Source organism: Phyllostomus discolor, chromosome 3, assembly GCF_004126475.2.
Source record: "Phyllostomus discolor isolate MPI-MPIP mPhyDis1 chromosome 3, mPhyDis1.pri.v3, whole genome shotgun sequence".
NCBI classification, from domain to species: Eukaryota; Metazoa; Chordata; class Mammalia; order Chiroptera; family Phyllostomidae; genus Phyllostomus; species Phyllostomus discolor.
The window spans coordinates 48,271,535-48,292,031 of NC_040905.2; the positions used below are offsets into that span (position 1 = coordinate 48,271,535).

At 33.9% G+C, this 20,497-nt stretch overlaps 1 protein-coding gene across 2 annotated transcripts in view; it reads right to left on the reverse strand.

The window, feature by feature from the left end:
* The window catches only part of AP3B1 (adaptor related protein complex 3 subunit beta 1), a 244,170-nt gene that overhangs the window by 164,534 nt on the left and 59,139 nt on the right, over positions 1 to 20,497 (reverse strand). For both annotated transcript variants that reach the window (XM_028531358.1, XM_036020449.1), the window contains exon 7: positions 20,053 to 20,235. In XM_028531358.1, the coding sequence (XP_028387159.1) occupies positions 20,053 to 20,235 (183 nt within the window). The remainder of the gene's footprint in view (positions 1 to 20,052; positions 20,236 to 20,497) is intronic.

Here is a 20,497-nt window from a genome sequence, read left to right on the forward strand (position 1 = left end):
CTCCTAAACTCTTGGAAGAACTGTGAGAAACTGTGGGAAATAAGTTCAGGTTAAGACATTCAGTCTGTGGTATTGTGTTACAGCAGCCCCTACAAAACTAATACAGGCTTTGGCAACAAGAACAAGATGCAGGGTGCTGCCGTTACAAATACCTTAAAATGTTGAAGGGACTTTATTTTTTAATTTTTTTTTAGATTTTATTGATTTATTTTTTAGAGAGGGAAGGGAGGGAGGGAGGGAGAGAGAGAGAGAGAGAGAGAGAGAAACATCAATGTACGGTTGCTGGAGGTTATGGCCTGCAACCCAGGCACGCACCCTGGCTGAGAATCGAACCTGCAACACTTTGGTTCACAGCCTGCGCTCAATCCACTGAGCTATGCCAGCCAGGGTTGAAGGGACTTTAAAACTGGGTAACAGGTAGAGGCTGAAATAACTTCGATTTGCATGTTTAAAAAAAACCCTAAATTGCCTTGAAGAGACTGTCCATAGGAATATGGATGTTAAAGGTGGTTCTCATGAGATCTCAAATGGAAATGAGGAAAATGTTACTGGAAACTGGAGTGAAGGCAATCCTTGTTATAAAGTGGCAAAGAGCTTGGCTGAATTATGTTCTAGTGTTTTATGAATTGGAGAAGTTAAAGTGATGAGCTTAAATACTTAGCTGAGAAGATGTCTAAGCCGTGTTGAAGGCTCAGCCTGCTTTCTCCTTATAAAATGAGGAGAGATAAATTGAAAAATTAAAGCAAAAGTAAATCAGAACTTGAAGAAACTTTTCAGGCTATCTATAGAGCAAAAGTCAACAAAATGGCTTCAGAAAAGAATGCCAAGGGTATATATAGATAAACATTTCAATAAGAGATCACAGGTACAACTCATGGATTAAGAGATGGAATTTTACCAGCAGAGACACTGCCAATTGGACTAATGGGGAGAGCCAGCACAAAACAAAGGAAGGCTGTCAGACCTCTGGGATGCTGTAGGACAGGACTATATGAGGACACAGAGAAAGGGCAAAAACATCTATAAGCCAAGGAGAGAGGCCTCATTCAGGAGAAATCGAACCTGCAAACATGTTGATCTTGGATGTCCAGCCTCTAAAATGGTAAGAAATAGATTTCTGTTGACTGAGCCACCTAGTCTGCGGTATTTTGTTACGGCAGCTCTAGCAAACTAACACAGACATCAACAAAATATTCACCAAAGAGATATACAAATGGGAAAAAAACATGAAAAGATAATCAACTATGTTAGCTATCAGGGAAATGCAAATTAAAACAAGAGCAAGATATCACCTATCACACCTAATATCACACCTATTAGAATGGCTCTCATCTAAATTTTAAACGTAGTGGTAAGACCAAATGACGGTAAGGACACAGAGGAAACAGATCATACACACGGCTGGAAGGAATGCAAAAGGTTATAGTCACTCTGGCAGGTTGGCCATTTCTTACAGAGCTAAACCTGTAATTACTATACAACCCGGTAATTGCACTCTTGGGCATTTATCACTTGGAAATGGAAATTTATTCTCATACAAAAACCTGCACACAAAATATTCATAGCAGCTTTATTCTTATTAGCCAAAATGGAACAACCCAGATGTCCTGCAATGGATGAATGGTTAAACAATTGGTTAAACATCTATGCCATGGAGTACCACTCAGAAATAAAAAGAAACAAACTACTGATATACACAACTCTAGAGATTAATCTCCAGAAAAGGATGCTGAAAGAAAAAAAATAATCCTAAAACATTACATACTATATGATTCCATTTATATAACATTCTTGAAACAACAAAATTATAGAGATGCAGAAATAATTAGTGGTTGCTAGGGATCAAGGGCTGTGGAGTTAAGCACAGGGAAAAAAGGGGGTTTAGCTACAAAATGGCAACACAATGAGTCCTTGTGATGGCAATGTTCTGAATCTTGACTGTATCACAGTCAATATCCTGATCGTAATACCTTACTATAGTTTTCCAAGAAGTTCCTATGGGGGGATGTGAGTAATGTTACACCAGATATCTCTGTATTATTTCTTATAACTGCATATAAATTTATAATTAACTTAAAAGCTTTAATAAGTAAAACTAAGGGGAAAATCAGTAAATGTTGTAAAAGCTGTTTGTACATATTTATCTATTATTATAACAATAAAGAATTATCTAAAATGTTATACATTGGATTGCTTGGGGCATTTTTTGGTATTGTTACATGAGTTCTTTACATACTTTAGATAACCCTTTATCAGATGTATCATTTGTAAATATTTTCTATGTACTAGGTTGTCTTTGCTGATGGTTTCCCTTGCTATGCAAAAACTTTTTAGTTTGAGGTAGTACCACTGATTATTTTTCTTTTGTTTCCCTTACTTGAGCAGATATATCTAAAAGGATATTGCTAAGAGTAATGCCAAATTATTGCCTATGTTTTCTTATAACGGTTTCATGGTTCAAGGTCTAACATTGAAGTCTTTAATCCATTTTGAGTTTATTTTTGTATATGGTGTAAGAAAGTGGTCCAATTTCATTCTTTTGCATGCACCTGTCCAGTTTTGCCAATACCACTTATTGAAGAGACTGCCTTTACCCCATTGCATATCCTTGCCTTCCTTGTCATAGATTAATTGGCCACATAAGCAAAGATTTATTTCAGGGCTCTCTATTCTATCCCATTGACCTATATGTCTGTTTTTATGCCAGTACTATGCTGTTTTGATCATTGTAGCTTTGTAGTACAGTATGTTATCAGGGAGTATGATACTTCCTACTTTGTTCTTTCTCAAGATTTCTTTGGCCAATGGTGTCTTGTGTGTGTGTGGTGTCATAAATTTTAGGATTAGTGGATTCAATTCTAAAAGAATGCCACTGGTATTCTAATAGGGATTGTATTAAATCTGTATATTACTTTAAGTAGTTACATTTTTAACATTAATCTTTCTAATCCATGAGCAAGGTATATCCTTCCTTTTATTTGTATCTTGTTCAATTTCTTTCATCAATGTCTTACAGAGTTTTCCAAAAAAGGTCTTTCACCTCTTTGGTTAAATTCACTCCTAGGTATTTTATGCTTTTTGATGTAATTGAAAATGGGATTGTTTTTTTAAAATCCTTCTTTTTAAAAAAAAAAGATTTTACTTATTTTTAGAGAGGAGGAAGGGAGGGAGAAACACATTAATGTGTGGTTGTCTCTTATACGCCCCAAACTGGGGACTAGGCCTGCAACCCAGGCATGTGCCCTGACTGGGAACTGAAAGTTTACAGGCTGACACTCAATCCACTGAGCCACACCAGCCAGGGCTATTTCTTCTTTAGATCACCTATTATTGGTATATAGAAATGCAACTGATTTCTATATATTGATTCCGTCCTGCAACTTTACTGAAGTCATTTATTAGTTCTAATAGTTTTTAGTGGCACCTCTTAGGCATTCTATATATAGTATCATCTGCAAATAATGAGTTTTACTTCTTCCTTTCCAATTTGGATGCCTTTTATTTGTCTTGTCTTATTGCTGTGGCTGGGACTTCCAATACTAGGTTATTAGAAGTGCTGATAGTGGGCATCTTTGTCTTATTCCTGATTTTAGAAGAAATGCTTTCAATTTTCACCACTGAGTATATTAACTGTAGGTTTGTCATAATATGGCCTTTATTATGTTGAGATATGTTCCTTCTATAACCATTTTATTGAAAATTTTTATTATAAGTGGATTTTCACTTTTGTCAAATGCTTTTTCTGGATGTACTGCAATGATCATATAGTTTTTAACTTTTATTTAGTTTATTTGATGTGTTATATTAATTGATTTATGGATGTGAACCATCCCTGTACCCCTGGGATGAGTACCACTTTATCATGGTGTATAATCCCTTTAATATATTCTTGAACCTGGTTTGCTAACATTTTGCTAAGAATTTTTGCATCCGTGTTCATGAAAAATATTGGCCTGTCATTTTTTTTCTTAATATCTTTATCTGGTTTTGATATCAGAGTGATCCTGGCTTCAGAAAATGATTGTGAAAGCATTGCTTCCCCTTCAATTTTTTTGAAATACTTAAAGAAGAACAGGTTTTAATTCTTCTTTGAATATTTGATAGAATTTGCCTGTAAAGCCATTTTTCCCACGCAAGAGTCAAAGATCTTAAAAAGCTATTAATAAAAAATTCTACAAATCAATATACCATGTGTTATATTAAAGATCTATAAATTAATACTTTCTTAACATTTAATATTAATAAATTATAATTTCCTAAAATGAAAGAGATTATTGAAAATAGTATTAAGTTTTAACAACAGCATTATAGGATAACAAACATGAAAAATATGTTGCTTAATACCTATAGTAGTTATCAATATCAATTATTCTTTAAAAGTATATTCCCCTCAAAGAAAATTTTCTCTTAAACTTTTTATGACATTTCAATTTACTTCTGCATAAGAACATTGTGGCATAACTTTTTACAATATCTGGCTCTGCTAATTACTAGCTGTTTGTATGTACCAACTGCATTATTCTCTAAGTTTGAACTAAAAGGGAAAATTAATAAACTAAGGGTTAATATTTGTAAGAGGTTAATGAAATGAACAAAATAAGGCTTCCACATAGGATGGGAACCAATCTCCAATAACCTGATATCTGAATCTCTATTATTGCTGGCTGTTTTCTCGGGTTCTCAACCCATCAGAAGATACCTTAGCCCAAAAGGAATGAAAGTTATATATAACTAGGATGGATGGACTAGGTCACACCAGTTCAATATCTGTGCTGTCCCAATAACCATGGCAAATTACTTGAACTCTCCCTGTCTTAATTTATTCATCTGTAAAAGGAAATAAAAGCAGTGTGTGTGTGTGTGTGTGTGTGTGTGTATGATAAAAGTGTTTATACAGATTATTTCAGTGATGGTTATATCAGCATTCAGTGCCTGGTAAATATTAAGCACTCAACAGTAGCTATTACTGCTTTTATTAAGAAACTTTCTTTCCAGATACCATGTAATAGAAACTATTACTTACCTCAAATCAAATATCTCTAGATGGGAAATATGAAGAAAAGTTTCCCCCTACAATTATCATTCAGAAAGGAAACTGCCTTGCATTTGAGAATTTACAACTATATCATGAGGTTCTTATACAATTGCTTCATTTTGAAACATAATGTACTGTTTGGGAAACTCCTTACATTGAAACAATTTTAATCAAAGTTAGTTATAGATGCTTAAAGTAAGTCACAAACCCCAGTGACAAAATGTCATTATAAATAAGCCTTTAAAGATCACTTTTAAAAACAGGTAATACAGGATTACAGAATTTGCTTCCAGTAATGGCTAAATAGGCAATTTGGAACAATGTTTCCAGTGAGAACTAGAAGAGCTAGGGGGAAAAACATAAAACACACCTGTTTGGAGGCTCCAAAGAGCTAAAAGAACAGTGATGAATTGTGTAGGCAAGACCCAGAAGTAGTAAACCTAGAAATCAGACTGACATTTGTAATTGCCACCCCCCAAAGAGCATGTGCTACTACCTAACAGGAGGCTGACGGGCCTAAAACCTGAGTAGGCTTTCAGATTAACAAAAATACAGAAAGAGAAACTAAAGGTCAGGATCCACCAAAAAGCAACAACTCACCTAGTCTTTGGTTTAAAAGCTAAGAGTCTATAACCTAGGAAGTAAATATGATAAAATTAAAGCTTCACTTTTAATCATATCAATCTGTAATTGCCGTGATTAAATGAACTCACTGTTGATACCCTTACCTAGCAATATTCCACAAGCAAACCAAGTTCCATCATACAAAGCTTCAAACTACTCCCACAATTTATCATAAAGGAAGGAAAGAAGGAAGGGAGGGAAGAAAAAGTAGTGTCATTATATTAAATGGAACGTGTAAAGAGGGAGGCTATTGAATAGTATTTACAGTTTCTGTTTCTTAACCTGTGTACTCATTACATAGGTGTCTTCAGTTTGTGAAAATTCATGAAGTCATTTGCTTCTGACACAAGTACATGCATCATGTACTTCTACTTGAAAAATATTTAAATACACATATGAAAAAAGACAATGACATGACTATAAACCAAGAAAAACAATAAAAACAAACAGAATGCTAAGAAATGAGCAAAACAGACAAGAATTTAAAATGGACTGTAAAATACCTTCAAGAGATTAAGTGATAAGATTGAGATTCTGGCAGGAACTTCAACATGGTATTATTTTTATAAAAAGTCAAGATTCATTTTTTAGTATCATTTTGATATAAAGTACTATAATTTCAGGATCCATTTGTAGAATTAATGTGGCAATCTTTTAAAATTTGACTGATTTTACAAGTATAATATTTGGGTAGATCAGATTGAGGAGGATTTGTGCTCTCTTAGAGATAATAGCCCAGATAATTAAGTGAGAACTCGATATTTTAGATAGCTTTGAACAGTTTAAAATAATCAACATTAACATTTTAATGTGTAATTAAATAAATTTTCTTTTCACCATGTCTGGAAACACAAAAGTTAGTTAAACAAGTAAGGTGAACAAGATTTACTGAGAAAGATGATTAGTCTGCTTAAGAGTAAATAAATCAAATGTGTTTTAAAGATGTTGAAATCCATCTAGAGAAAGTTCTCATTTGTTTGACTTAGTATAAATACTAACTGTATAACATCCCATATAAAAGAAGATAAACCAATTTTAATGAATGGCCATGTGTATTTGCAAGCAGTATTTTAGAAATATTTTCAGTGGAACTGGCTAATTTTTTAAAACTTATTCTATGAATTCTAATATATTTCATATCCAGAAATTGATATTATTCAGTCTCAATTTATGTCATACACCTGTGAGTTTGGAACTGAGTACAGAAGACTCTCATACATAGCTGGCATAGCTGTTGTGAAGCCTTTAGATTGTATTCTACAATAATTAAAATTAAGTCCTTATTCAGAGTGTATTATGCATATAATTCAAACCATCTTAATAATCTGTTTTCCTGATATACAGATTAATAAAAAGTAAAACTTTAAGAAGAATATATTAAGAAATATCTTGCATTCTCTATCAAGGGACAGAAAAACAGAAGTTTGCTTTCAAAGTGTTTGAGTCAAAATGGCAAAAATAATCAATTATCATGTGTTGTTTCTATTAAGTCTGGAGAAATAAGGCATTATCATACATAGGGTTTTTAATGGATATTAATTACAACATTTTATATTGTGGTTTATGTTGGCATTTTTTTTAACCACGCTGTCAACATGGCTATTACGAAAGATGGAACCACTTGACAGAAATCAGACTGATGTAAAAAAACATTAATGAACCCATAAAACCTACTTTTTTGCACCTTGAGAAATAGCTGGTCCTAAAGCTAGAGCAGAAAAAATAAATTTAGATCATCAGTATTTAAACAAACAAATTCCCTAAGGCAGAAGCTGTAATTTTTGAGCAAAAAAATAAATTAATAATAATAATAATTTATAACCCAAAGAATAAACAAATATCTGAGTCCATACTCATAAATAAATCAGAGAGAAGCCAAGTCTTCCTTACAAAAGAATTTCAAATAACTATGCTAATATCATCTAAATGTATACTGGAAGATTAAAATGTATTTCTATGACAGCATTAAAGCTATACTCCAAGTTGATGTATATCTCAAACAACAGAAGATTCTTCCTGACAGAAAACTATTAATTGACTCAAAAAGGAACCCTAATTTACTGAGAACACAAACACATAAAATGTTTGTAATAAAAGTCATAAAATGAGTATAAAAGTTAATTTATATTTTATTTTTCTGTGATTTAAGTATCAGTGTGTGTATACAATGAAATTATACATAAGAAGACTACAACTATATTTATACATGTTTCTAAAAAGAGTATACATTCAAGCTGAACCTAAAAAAAAGGTTTAAGCCTCTCATTTGGAAAATAGAGACCAACTTATATGTGAGAAAGCTTTGTAGTTTTTTTAAAGTGAAGACAGTGTTTTGGAAATACATTTTGAACAGATACACATGAAATTATATAGCAGCCAGCATTTTACATAAAATCTGAGAATAGAAGTGGGAAGGGGATAGAGTTAAAGTTGTAGCTAGGTGATGTGCATATCAGTTCATTAAACTGTTAGAGGACTACTTTAGTGTATACTTAAATTTTCCCATAACTAAAAATTTAAACAGTGAGTGTGACTTCAGTATCTACTATAAAGCTATAGTAATCAAGAACGTTATATCAATGAAAGAACAGACATTAATGGAACAGAGAACCACAAAGTAGACTCATATATTTCACTATATTATATAGTCAACACACTATAGACAAGGGAGCAAATGCAATACAATGGCAAAAAGACAGTCTTTTTAACAAATGGTACTGGAACTACGCATCTACAAGCAAAAAAATTAATCTAGACATATTCCTTAGACCCATCACAAAAATTCAATCAAAAAGGCCCTGGCTAATGTGACTCAGTTGGTTGGGCACACGCCTAGGTTATATAGGTTCAGTCCCTGGTCAGGGCACATAGGAGAAGCAACCAATCAATGTTTCTCCCTCACACTGATGTGTCTCTCTTTCACTGATGTTTCCCTTCCTCTTTCTTCCTCATTTCCCCTCTAAGAAATTAAGTAATTAAAAATCCACTCAAAAGGTTCATAAACAAATACATTTTTAAATTATTATTTTCTATAAGATAACCTATGTGGAAATCTAAATCACCTTGGCTATAATGATGACTTCTAGTTACAAAACCAAGGACATGACTCATGAAAGAAACAACTGATAAGTTCAACTTCATTAAAATAAAAAATGCTCTGCAAAAGACAATAAATGTCAAGACAAAGCAAAGCCACACCACAGACTTGGAGAAATATTCAGAAAAGACACATCTGATAAAGGGCAGTTATCCAAAATACACAAAGAACTCTTAAAACTCAGTAAGAAAGTAAGTAACTCAATTAAAAAGGGGCAAAAGACCTGAACAGACAACTCACCAAAGAGTTATAGATGGAAAATAATCCTACAAAAAGATGCAACTTCAACTGAAGTAACCTCTAATACTAGTATAGTACCTTAACAAAGGTACTGTAGTTTACTGAATCCTTAAATTAACCCCATGAAGTAAAGCAAAGCAGTATTCACTATCTTTTTCACAGATGAAAGAGATGAAGAGCACACATTAATATGAATTGTCAATAATCTCAGAGATTAAAAGTGGTGGGGCCAGGATTTTACCTCAGGAACATTCTTCATTCTGTTATCTCCCCCTTTGGCATTTGTAGTAGTTAAGAAGAAGACACTGATATACCCACCTGCCTTCAAAATTCCTCCATAGCCTAGCATTATCTTAAGATTTGTACCAGGACAAAATCTCCATAGTCTGCTATGGACTCAGACTATTATACAATGCTTAAAGCTATACAGAGGAATATATTAAACATTCTCTTACTGTTTGAGTCAGCTCCTGCAACTAAACAAAACACCATCGACTGGGTAGCTTGAACAACAGACATTTATTTCTAACAATTTTGGAGGCTGGGAAGTCCAAGATCAAGGTGCCTGTAGATTCAGTTCCTGGTAAGAACCCACTTCCTAGGGACTGCAGATGGCTGCCTTGTCACTACGTCCTCACATGGCAGAGAAAAAGAGGAGAAGCAAGCTCCCCAGTGTCTCCTCTTACAAGGGCACTATTCCCATGATGAGGACCCCACCTTTATGACTTCATTTAAACCTAATCACCTCCCCAAGTCCCCATCTCCAAATCCCATCGCACTGGGAGTTAGGGCTTCTATGTATGGGTTTCAGGAAACACAAACATTCAATTCACAGATACCATAGCAGTATATTGGTGGTACATGTGACACTGGGATAGACGAAACTGACAAGACCAAAGTAGGTAGGAGATTAGCATTATCATAACCACTTAGTTAAAACAGCTATTCAATATGTATGGCATACCTTATCAGAGAAAAATATCTCATATGTAATAAAACATTAAATTTAGTATTTTTCTCAAAGAAAAAAAAAGAAGTCTCCTTCCCCCCAAATCAGGTCTATATAAAACAACCCAAGGATACGAATACTGGATTGAGACTTTCTTTCCTCTTGTGAGGTAACTGCTTTGTTCATTTTACATGTTTTATACCACAGCCCAGTGACCATTATACCACACAGGTGGAAGTGTGGGTTTGAGGACCACTGAACACCGAATCTCCCTCAATACATCACAATTACAGAAACACATGTGCCCAGTAACTTTGTGTTGAGCCACTATGAAAATTCAGTGTTCACTGCCCACAACACTTCTTTTCAATTCTTATGACTATGTTCAGCTCCACGATATAAGAAACAAGTTTTCTGAATGCAGGAGTTTCCAATCTTACATTACTGAGAAATCTGCAGAATCTGTTGGGGAAGCTGTAACCCACATGGCTAAGGCTGACTAGAGACCTTGGGACCATAAGCCACTAAGGAGACAAAGCTTATCTTCCTGGCAGGGGCTCCAGCCTCTGCCCCCTTCTACTTCACCCTGCTTGGCCCCTGGGGCAGATGACTGGTTAGCTAATGACGGGTCCCAAAGTTTTATTGCCCTTTAGCTAACTGACCCTGACTCACAATAGCCCTCATAGTTCTTTGAATATTACCTATTGTTTGATCCTTACCGCCTGACAATGATTGATTAGCTTTACCTGTATTCCTGTGCGAACTGAACCCATTAAAAGCCCACTAAGGAACAGGTTCCTGGTCTTCCTCCCTTGAGAGATTGGACACCTTTCCTCCCCAAGCAAATCATATCTTGGAAAATTTATTCTCATCCCTGGCAGAGGGAGGGTGGGGCTCTGCAGGCAGAACCCTCCCCCCCAATCTACATAAGGCATTTTTCCAAACTTCTCTGAAGAAAAATATACTCATGACCCTTGTTGAACTTAGGCCTAAAGGTTCCAAGACAAACGCCCCCCCCCCCAAAAAAGGGTCCCAATTATTTGAAAACTAGCTAATCTCAATCTAATGATGGAAAATAAATAATTGCTTTTGTTAAGCAGAATGTATTTTGGAATAGATCTCATTCAATCATAAATTATGCAATATGATTAAGACCAATCTAAAAAGAACTAATTATAATTCCCTATGTATTCATTTCTTCCTTGCCTTTGCCCCGGAAATAAAAAGAATATATAAGAGAAGGTAAATCATTATCGAATTGAAATTGGTAAATATAATTGTCCTTTTACATTTTTAAAAGGTTACAGGGTTACAGCAGAGGTTTTGAAATACTTGTAGGTATTTGTGGAGGGAAGAAATCAGTAAAGTATTTGTTTTTCATTTTTTAAATCTTATGAGAACTTTAATATCTGTACTCTAATAAAGCAAGGGTAGGAAACTAAGGGTGCAAGAAACACCAATTCAAAAACTTTTAAGGCAAAAAAATAAATAAATAAAAAGTAAAGCAAAAAACCTACAGAGGAAGAAAGGAAGGAGATATTCCATTGTTTTCTTGACTCCACTGATTCTGATCAGCAGTTAGTCATATCACTGTTCTTCTGTGTATGATGGACTGTTTACCTCTGTCTACTTTTAAGGTTGTCTTTTTCTCTTTTGATTTTAGAAGTCTAACTATGATATGCATAGTATAACAACTAGAACAGGAACAGAACTACAGAAATGAAGATCACATTGAGGGTTATCAGTTGGGAGGGGGAGGGGCGACTGGAGGAAAAAGTACAGGGAATAAGAAGTATAAATGGTGCATACAAAATATACAAGGGAGGTTAAGAATAGTAGAGGAAATGGAGGAGCCAAAGAACTACATGTATGACCCATGGACATGAACTAAGGGGAAGGTATGCTGGTGGGAAGGGGGAGGGGAATAAAGGGGAGAAAAAAATGGGACAACTGTAATAACATAATCAATTAAATATACTTAAAAAAAGAAAATTCCAGAAAAAACCTCCAAGTGTCCTAAACAAAGACTTCAATCTCTGCTGAGACTGAATTTACTATCCCACAAATTAATCCTTTCCCCAAATGTCCTAAGGCTACTGAAACAAAAAGAATAAGGCATAAAATATCCATATCACAAACTGAAACTGAGAGAAAGAAACAAACTGTCTTTAGGTGTGGTGGGGTGGAATTAAGAAGCCACACTATGTTAGAACAAATAAAATGTTTGTATCAGAGCACCCCAAGTATTTGCAATATGAAAAGGGCATAATAACGATGCACCATATTCATAGCACAAGAGGGAAAAAAGACAGGCAAAAAAAAAAATCATTCTGGAAAAAAATCCCCTATATATCAAAAGTAAATTTTCCAAGAACTAAGAACATAAAGACAAAAAAATATAAGTTCAGATATGAGATGACAAAACTATAGACTGAGATAAAACTATAAACTAAAGGAAACATAAGACTGAAACTGAACAAATAAAGACCAAAGCACTATCATTATCAAACTAAGTAAAAATTAGATCACTTAAAATCAAATTACTGACCAAGACCTGAGTTAATACAAATCCAAATAGAAATGCAAATATTAGAGCAATTTTTAAAAAAGATAACAGAGAGTAGATAAAGATCATAAAGTAGAATACTAGTATTCCTGGAGCATCAAAGAAAAAGAAAAATTTTAATTCCCTGAAAGAAAGAAAGTGAATGTGCAGAATGTATAGAATGACCCATACTGAAATGCAACCTCACTAATTTTCAAAGATTAAAAAATTAAAAAAAGGCCCTGGCTGGTGTGGCTCAGTGAGTCTGAGCACTGGCTTGCAAACCGAAGGGTTGCCGGTTTCATTCCTGGTCAGGGCACATGTCTGGGTGGTGGAATGGGTCCCCAGTTGGGGGTGGTGGTGCAAGAGGCACCTAATCAATGTTTCTCTCTCTCCCCCTCCCTTCCCTCTCTTTAAAAAGTCAATAAAATCTTTTAAAAATAAACAGATTTGAAGACACAAACAAAAAAATCAAGTTACCTGCAAAAGCTATGGTTACAGAGTTCCAGAAGAAGGGGGCAGGAGGGGGGGAGTATCATCCAAGAGAATTATATCCAGCCAAGATGTCAAGTACAAAACCAACAATACATTTAAAACACATTACACCTGAGAGAATCATGATCCAAGAGCCCAGGCAAAATCTCAGTCAATGTGAGAATGACACTGAAAGTCTCTCTCACCCACATGTCCTTAATAAGATAGTGGAAGATGTACTCTATCAAAACCAGAAAGACCAGAAAAGATGACCCTATACAAAGGAATCTCTAAAATATAGGGAATTTAACATGAAAGAGAGAGGAAATTATTAAGTTCCAGAAATACAGCTGTGTAGCAAGCAACCAGGTTAGAACAGGAGAATATAGCCTCCAAGAGTATGTTTCCTAGAAGAATATGAAGCTGTTGGAATACTTCATGGATTTAACAACTATACTAGTTAGGACTACATTCAGGTATATACCAAGTAAGGTAGCTCTGTAAGAAAAAGATTTTTTCATTTTCAGTTCCATCCATTTCCAGAGTATGGCTTTATCCTCAGGCTTGCAAATACTGGCTGCTGTACCTCTAATCGCATATACATTCCAGGAAGGAATAATGAGAAAAGACAAAGTAATGTATGTGAAGTAAGTCTGTCATAAAACCATTGTTTCCCAGAATCCCAAATGATATTTCCACAAATATCACAATTTCCACAATTGGGTAATTTAGCCATTTCTGACTCCAAGGGAGTGTGAGGAAGTTGGAAAGTTGATTATTTTTAACTGGATATATCACTACCCTAAACAAAATGGATTCTGCTATTTTAAAAGCTGGGGGAAGTAAAGAATTGATATTAGGTAGCCAATTAGAAGTATCTCAATAAGTTTATCTAAAATAATATTTAAAGAATTTAATATCGCAACAGAAAATTTATAATGTTTTGCAATAGTGACATGATAAATAAACTGAACAAATTAAAGTGACACAATTTTTTATTCTAGGAAGAAGCAGAAGTTCCACAAGGAAAAAGATAAAAATGTTACTGTACAGCATATGTAATATTTATAAAGTAATAATTAAATAATACACGATGGTTGAAAATTGTCATATGATTATATGGCAAGAAGGAACAGGGAAAGTAGAATCATGAGGTAATATATTACAAGAATGCTAAATTCCCCATTTCCATAACAGGAAGTCAAAATATAATGTCTAAAACTGGTAAATGACGAAACAGCAATACTATATGTATCACTTAGAAATGGAAAAAGTTAAGTACACAGATACACACAAAAGCCATGAAGAACTTGAAGTAGCTAATTCACATATGGGGAAGTGTAGGACAAAAAAATGTTTCTTACAATCCTTGCAGTATTATTTAACTTTTTAAAAACCATTTACATGTTACTTGGATAAAATGTAAAATATTTTTTAAAAGGAACTTCATGAGTTAAAAAAATTCCAGTCAAAAATAAATTATGAAGAACAAAAGAATAAGGAATCTTTAAGATGAATGCTTCATAACTTATGAATGGAAAGGAGACTTCATTTCAATATCAGCACATGGTCCACAGTTTCCAATTAAACTGCACATTGAACCCTTCACCAATAGTTGTCTGAAAAAGCACACAAAAGCTTTTTTATTCACATTTATACACAAATGCATGTACATCAGCTCATCTTAAAAGTATTTCCACTAACTTTTAGTTCCTCAAAAAAACAGTTTTGCTACCTTTCAAGCATATAAACATAAACAAATGTTTTAGACAATTCAATGAGAAGCATGGATTCTACAACTACTCACTATTTTGTTTTTCCAAAGTTCCACAGAATAGTAAGATTAACAAACAGTCCATTAGTAGGAAACAATACAAAATTTATAAAGAAAATTAACCTGTAAGAAAATTAAAATTCAATAAAAAATAATCTCTAACACTTAGGCCTTCTAAGATAAGACCTAACTGTGAAGTCTTGAACCCTTCCCCAAAGTACCATTGTTTTTCCAAAAATTGCTAATCAAGAATTATGTACAGCATATGAATTTTGTGTTCTGGTAAGTTTGTATTTTATAGCTATCCCTAAAAAGCTTAAGAAATGAATCTGAAATGTTCTTTTTAAAAAATTCTAAACTTGGAACTTTTTTACACCTATATAGGGTTTTATAATTAAATACTGATATATGGAGAGAAATAAAAGTAGATTAATTACTCCATTTCAAAAGGTATACATACTGCTGCCAAAATTATACTACCTGGATTCATATGCAAAAAGAACTGTAAATATAGAGAGTTTTAAGTTCCAAATTACTAAAATAAAATATTTTGCTATCTCTTGCAAAACTGTTACTTCCTTGAAAAAGTTTAACTTTAAAAAGCTGTATTAATAAAATCAGAAACATTCCTGTTAGTCCCCAGCGCCAGTTTTATTTCTATTAATAATTAATGACACTACAGGTTTTTTTCAATCACTCTTAAAATTCACTTGGTGTTTTATAACACTTTTTAAAGTCCATTACTTCCCATAAAAGCAACTTTAGTCTTAGAGATTTATATTTATGCTTCAAGTATTCTACCCTTATAGGTCTGAATAACACAAAGAAAATATTTAAGTAATTTTATATCCTTGAAAATTATACAAACTTGACCTAGAATGAAAAAACAATCCACATGGACTGCAAAGAGTAAGGTAAGTTTAAGAAAATAAAAATGCAAACATGCATTTTAGCAGTCTCTCGAATTTATTAACCTAAAAGGTTTAATTTCCATTTTCCTGCATCAGCTTTATTTATAAAATGTCGTGCCCTATAAATACGCTGTTATTTTCTATAGTCAAGCACCCTCTTAACAAATCTTCTCATTAATATGTAAATTTAAAGTCAATCGGTCTTCTCCCTGACAGTCCCATGAATTCCTAGTGCACTGTATAATCGGCTTTGACTTTGCATCCACTATTTATCATCAAAGATGTCAGTTAGAAAAATTATAGAAAATGAACTGCAATTGATATGACTGCAATCTACTTTGTCAAAACTTAATTGTTCCTCAAATCATACATTTACATATAAACAGCCTAAATACTGATCTATAATGATGCAAATAAGCTAAATTAAAAATCTCTTCTGCCTCTGAAGAAACCTGGCGGTATATGATGTATTTATTTAAGAACTTATTGACAAATGCATGTACATCAGCTCATCTTAAAAGTATTTCCACTAACTTTTAGTTCCTCAAAAAAACAGTTTTGCTACCTTTCAAGCATATAAACATAAACAAATGTTTTAGGCAATTCAATGAGAAACACCTTTGTGAAAAGTAAATTTAATTATGGTTGTTAGCTAATGGCAATGTCTGACTACTATGGATTAGGGAGCTTCAAAATTAGCTTTGACTGGAACAGAATAAGCAAACTCATAGAACTTATCAAAGTAGCAAAAAGATACGTTAATTTAAAAGTTACGGAGTTATAAAACATAAAGAAAAGAATGTTGATATAAGCATCAGATTACTTATTCTGTTTATATTTCTGGTTCCACCTTTTAAAAGCAACATTACCTTAGGTGGGTCATTTATAAAATGGATTTAATAATTTCCACTGCCCTATCTCAAATAAAATACTACATAAGAAAGTACAGCAAACTATTAAATTGCTAAATACAAAGTATTAACAGTATTATTTTTCACATTTTCTTTTAGTGTTGAGAAGGAAACCTCTTAATTTTAATGAATTTTGTATTTTAGGCAGTTTTATTTTATATAACAAATCAATATGTTATTTTAGTGACACTTTTCTCACATGCAAATTCCTTCACTTCTAGATAAATGGCCCTTTATATATCATAAAGTGATGTTCGAATAGCATTTTATGCAAATGATTTGTCTGTTAGGTAAAATGGGATGGGGGTACTAGAATGAACACCTATTTAATCTGCTGATTTCATTTGAAAAAATAAAATAGTATTCAAGTATCACCGTGACCGCCGTGGCCCAGTTGGTTGGGCATTGTACCACAAAGTGAAAGTTCACAAGCTCAACCCCCAGTCAGAGCACATGCCTGGGTTGTAGGTTTGGTCCCAAGTCAGGGCAATGTTTCTCTCCCTATCTCCCACCTTTCTCCTATCTCTAAAACTAAATAAATAAAATCTTTTTTTTAAAGTAGTCAAGTATTGATGATAAAATGATAAAAAGAATGGTAATGCCCTGGCTGGCTGGCTCAACTGGTTGGAGCATCATCCTGTCCTGTACATAAAAAGGTGATAGGTTCAATTCCCAGTCAGGGCACATACCAAAGTTGTGGGTTAGCTCTCCACTTGGGGTGCAGATAGGGGGCAACTGATTGATGTTTCTCTCTCACGTCGATGTTTCTCTTTTTGTCTCTCTCCATTCCTCACTCTTCTAAAATCAATGAACATATCCTTGAGTGAGGATTTAAAAAAATATTTTTTAAAAAAAGGATGGTAACAACTCAGCACTTACTCTGCTGGAGTACTGTTACATTTTACCTTTCTATTCTATAATACTCTTGAACAGTACTTTACTTCATGGTATGCTTTTTACAACATAAAAAGCGAAAAATGAAAACAGGTATAAATGCCAAATACTTCTCAGTTTCTTCCAGGTATGGTCAAATGTTGCTTTGTAAGTGTTTGCCAACTTTCAAAGTTAAATTACCACATGTAGTCCTAAAAAGTTGGATGCAACTTAAAGTTTAAGCCAAAAAGTCTTCAAGACTAAAAGCGATGTGGCTGCTCACCCTAAAGTTTCTCTATAAAGCAGAACCATAACCAGCCACAGAGAAATCTGAGATGGGGTGAATGAAAGAGTGACCATGGGCATGACCTGAATGATAATAATCCATCGGAACCTTATTCTTGTAAACTGTATTTGCACTAAAAGTCTAACATCTTTGACAATCTCTTACTTTTAATACTACTGTAAAGGATGACCTTCCAAATCATGTCCACTGGTAATAAACAGAACATATATGTATCCAATGAGATGCAAACCTGTTATCTTGATTATTTTGGTGTCAACTGATATTATTTTAAATTGTGTGTTATCCAAAATAAAATTTAAGCCCACTAGAACAACTGAAATTAAGTGGTTGCCAGTAAATGCATCTAAAGGGTCTACCAAGAAATTATGAAAAGAAAGACATTTATTTCATCATGTGCTTGAATTGCTTCTATAATGTTTTAGGAATACATATATAATTACCCCGGCTGGTGTGGCTCAGAGGATTGGGTGCCAGCCTCAGAACAGAAAGGTCACCAGTTCAATTCCCACTCAGCGTACATGCTTGGTTTGCAGGCCAGGGTCCCAGTTGGGGGTGTGTGAAAGGCAACCAAAAGATGTATCTCTGGCACACTGCTGTTTCTCCCCCTCTCTTTCTCCCTCCCTTCCCCTCTAAAAATAAATAAATAAAAATCTTTTTAAAAAAGATTTCATAAAAGAATACATATAATTATACTTAGTTAAACCTTTATGAATCTTCTATTTTAGTGAGATTTTTCCTTTTCTTTTAGTCAAGGAACCTTTCTCAAAGGAAATCATATGCAAAGCTGCACACGAGAGGCAAGCAAAGGTGAAGACTACTCTGGAACAGCAGCAAGGGCCTTGCAAGCTGCACAGTCTAGAGCCCCACCCCTTGGTTGTGCCAGGGTAGTACTGCAGCATCCTGAGGGCAGAGGTGCACGCTTGAAAACTGGTAAATCAGTCTATAAACCATGTAATTTAAAATAAAGCCTAGGTCAGATTGCAAATAAGTGGCAAAGATAAGAAATTTAGCCCAATTCCAGTGTACAAGGACAATGACCAGAGTTCATTCCAGGTTTGTAATAATTAAGTTCATAGAGTTAACGTAAAAATAAAGTATGCATATAGTCCCACGTTTTCAAATTGTCTATTCAAAGTATAAATAAATATGGAAGTGTAGAACTTAATTTCTCTGTTTTGCAAATAGCTTTAAACATGAATTTTTATCCAAAATGAGCCTAAAATTCAAGGAACAGAAACACAAAAGGACAAACTACAAAGACAGTTTTGAAATTCATTACATATTTTTAGAAGATATAGTAAATAAGTATATATTTTAACTCCAATTTCTACATAATGACAAAGCAAAGGATCATTTGCACACAGCTACTAAAATAATTTGATGGTGACAGGAGAATACAAGAAAAAATTTCATTAAAGCCCTAGCCAGGTGGCTCAGTTGGTTGGAGCATCTTCCCATACACCAAAAGGTTGTGAGTACGATTCCCACTCAAGGCACATACCTAGGCTGCAGTTCAATCTCCAGTAGGGATATACGCGGGAAGCAACCAATCGATATTTTTCTCTTATATGGATGCCTCCCTCCGTCTCCCCCACCCGGCTCGCTCGCTCACGCTCTCTCTCCCTCTCTCCTTCCCTCTCTCTCCACCCTCACCCTTCCTCTGTCTCTAAAATCAAAATATATTCTCAGGCAAGGACTTTAAAAAATTAGAAAAATAAAAAATAAAAATGCTTTATTAAATAATGACGAGGGCTAGGTAAGACAAAATTATCTATAACCTACACAACTGAAAAAAAATCTGAATAGCATTCTGGAAAGGAACTAAAATCAAACAACTAGCTATCAGCAACAAAAATATCTTGTCCAAGTTACCATTTACATGAAAAGGCCAAGATTTCTGAAGCACAGACATATTGTTTAAACCAGCGTGTCATCAAAAGTTTACTTTGCTCAATGATAAAGTTAACTTTATAAAACAAAAGCCCAGATGATCACTAAAGCTGAATCAATTTAAGAGCCCATGTGACATAAGACTTTTAATGTATGAATAATTAAAATATACTTTGATTTTTAAGTAGAATAACCCAAAATTTTATACACCATGCCATTGTAGATATCAACCAGTGCCAAAATAATTACCAATTATCCTTGCATTTTTATCATTTCCTGCTTTCCAAAAGAACATGAGAAAAATGAGATCTCCTTAAAGACAGTTTCTATGTTTTAGTACTCTTACTTTTGTTGTACACATTTTTTAAAATTCATCCATTTCCTTAGTATATTTTATAAGTGGAAGATTATTCCACACTTACCTCTTTCCAAGGACTGACGAACTGTGTACGAGCATATCGAGTTAACATGTGGATTATGACAACCTGTCCCCATTCTTCAACATCAACTAGTAAATTACAGAGCTTGCGGTAATTCTTGTGAATGAGATCTATTCTATCCGGGCAGACTTCCTCAAAAGCCATCACAACACTGCCAGCTACCAACTAGAAAGGAAAGAAATGGAACATTACAAAAAAGTTTTCCTGACACCAAAGATTCAATTCTTGCATTACAGAAGTACAATTAAGTGTTATGATAATCAATATTTAAAGTATTTAGTCATTTAATTAAAAATGATAACACATACTTAAATAACAAGTTTTCAAGTGTCACTCCCTCAAAGAATAATTTTAAAAGTTGTAACGTGTCTACAAAGCTAATATTTTTCTGAAGTATTACAAGTAGAAATTCTGGTAATTTTTTATT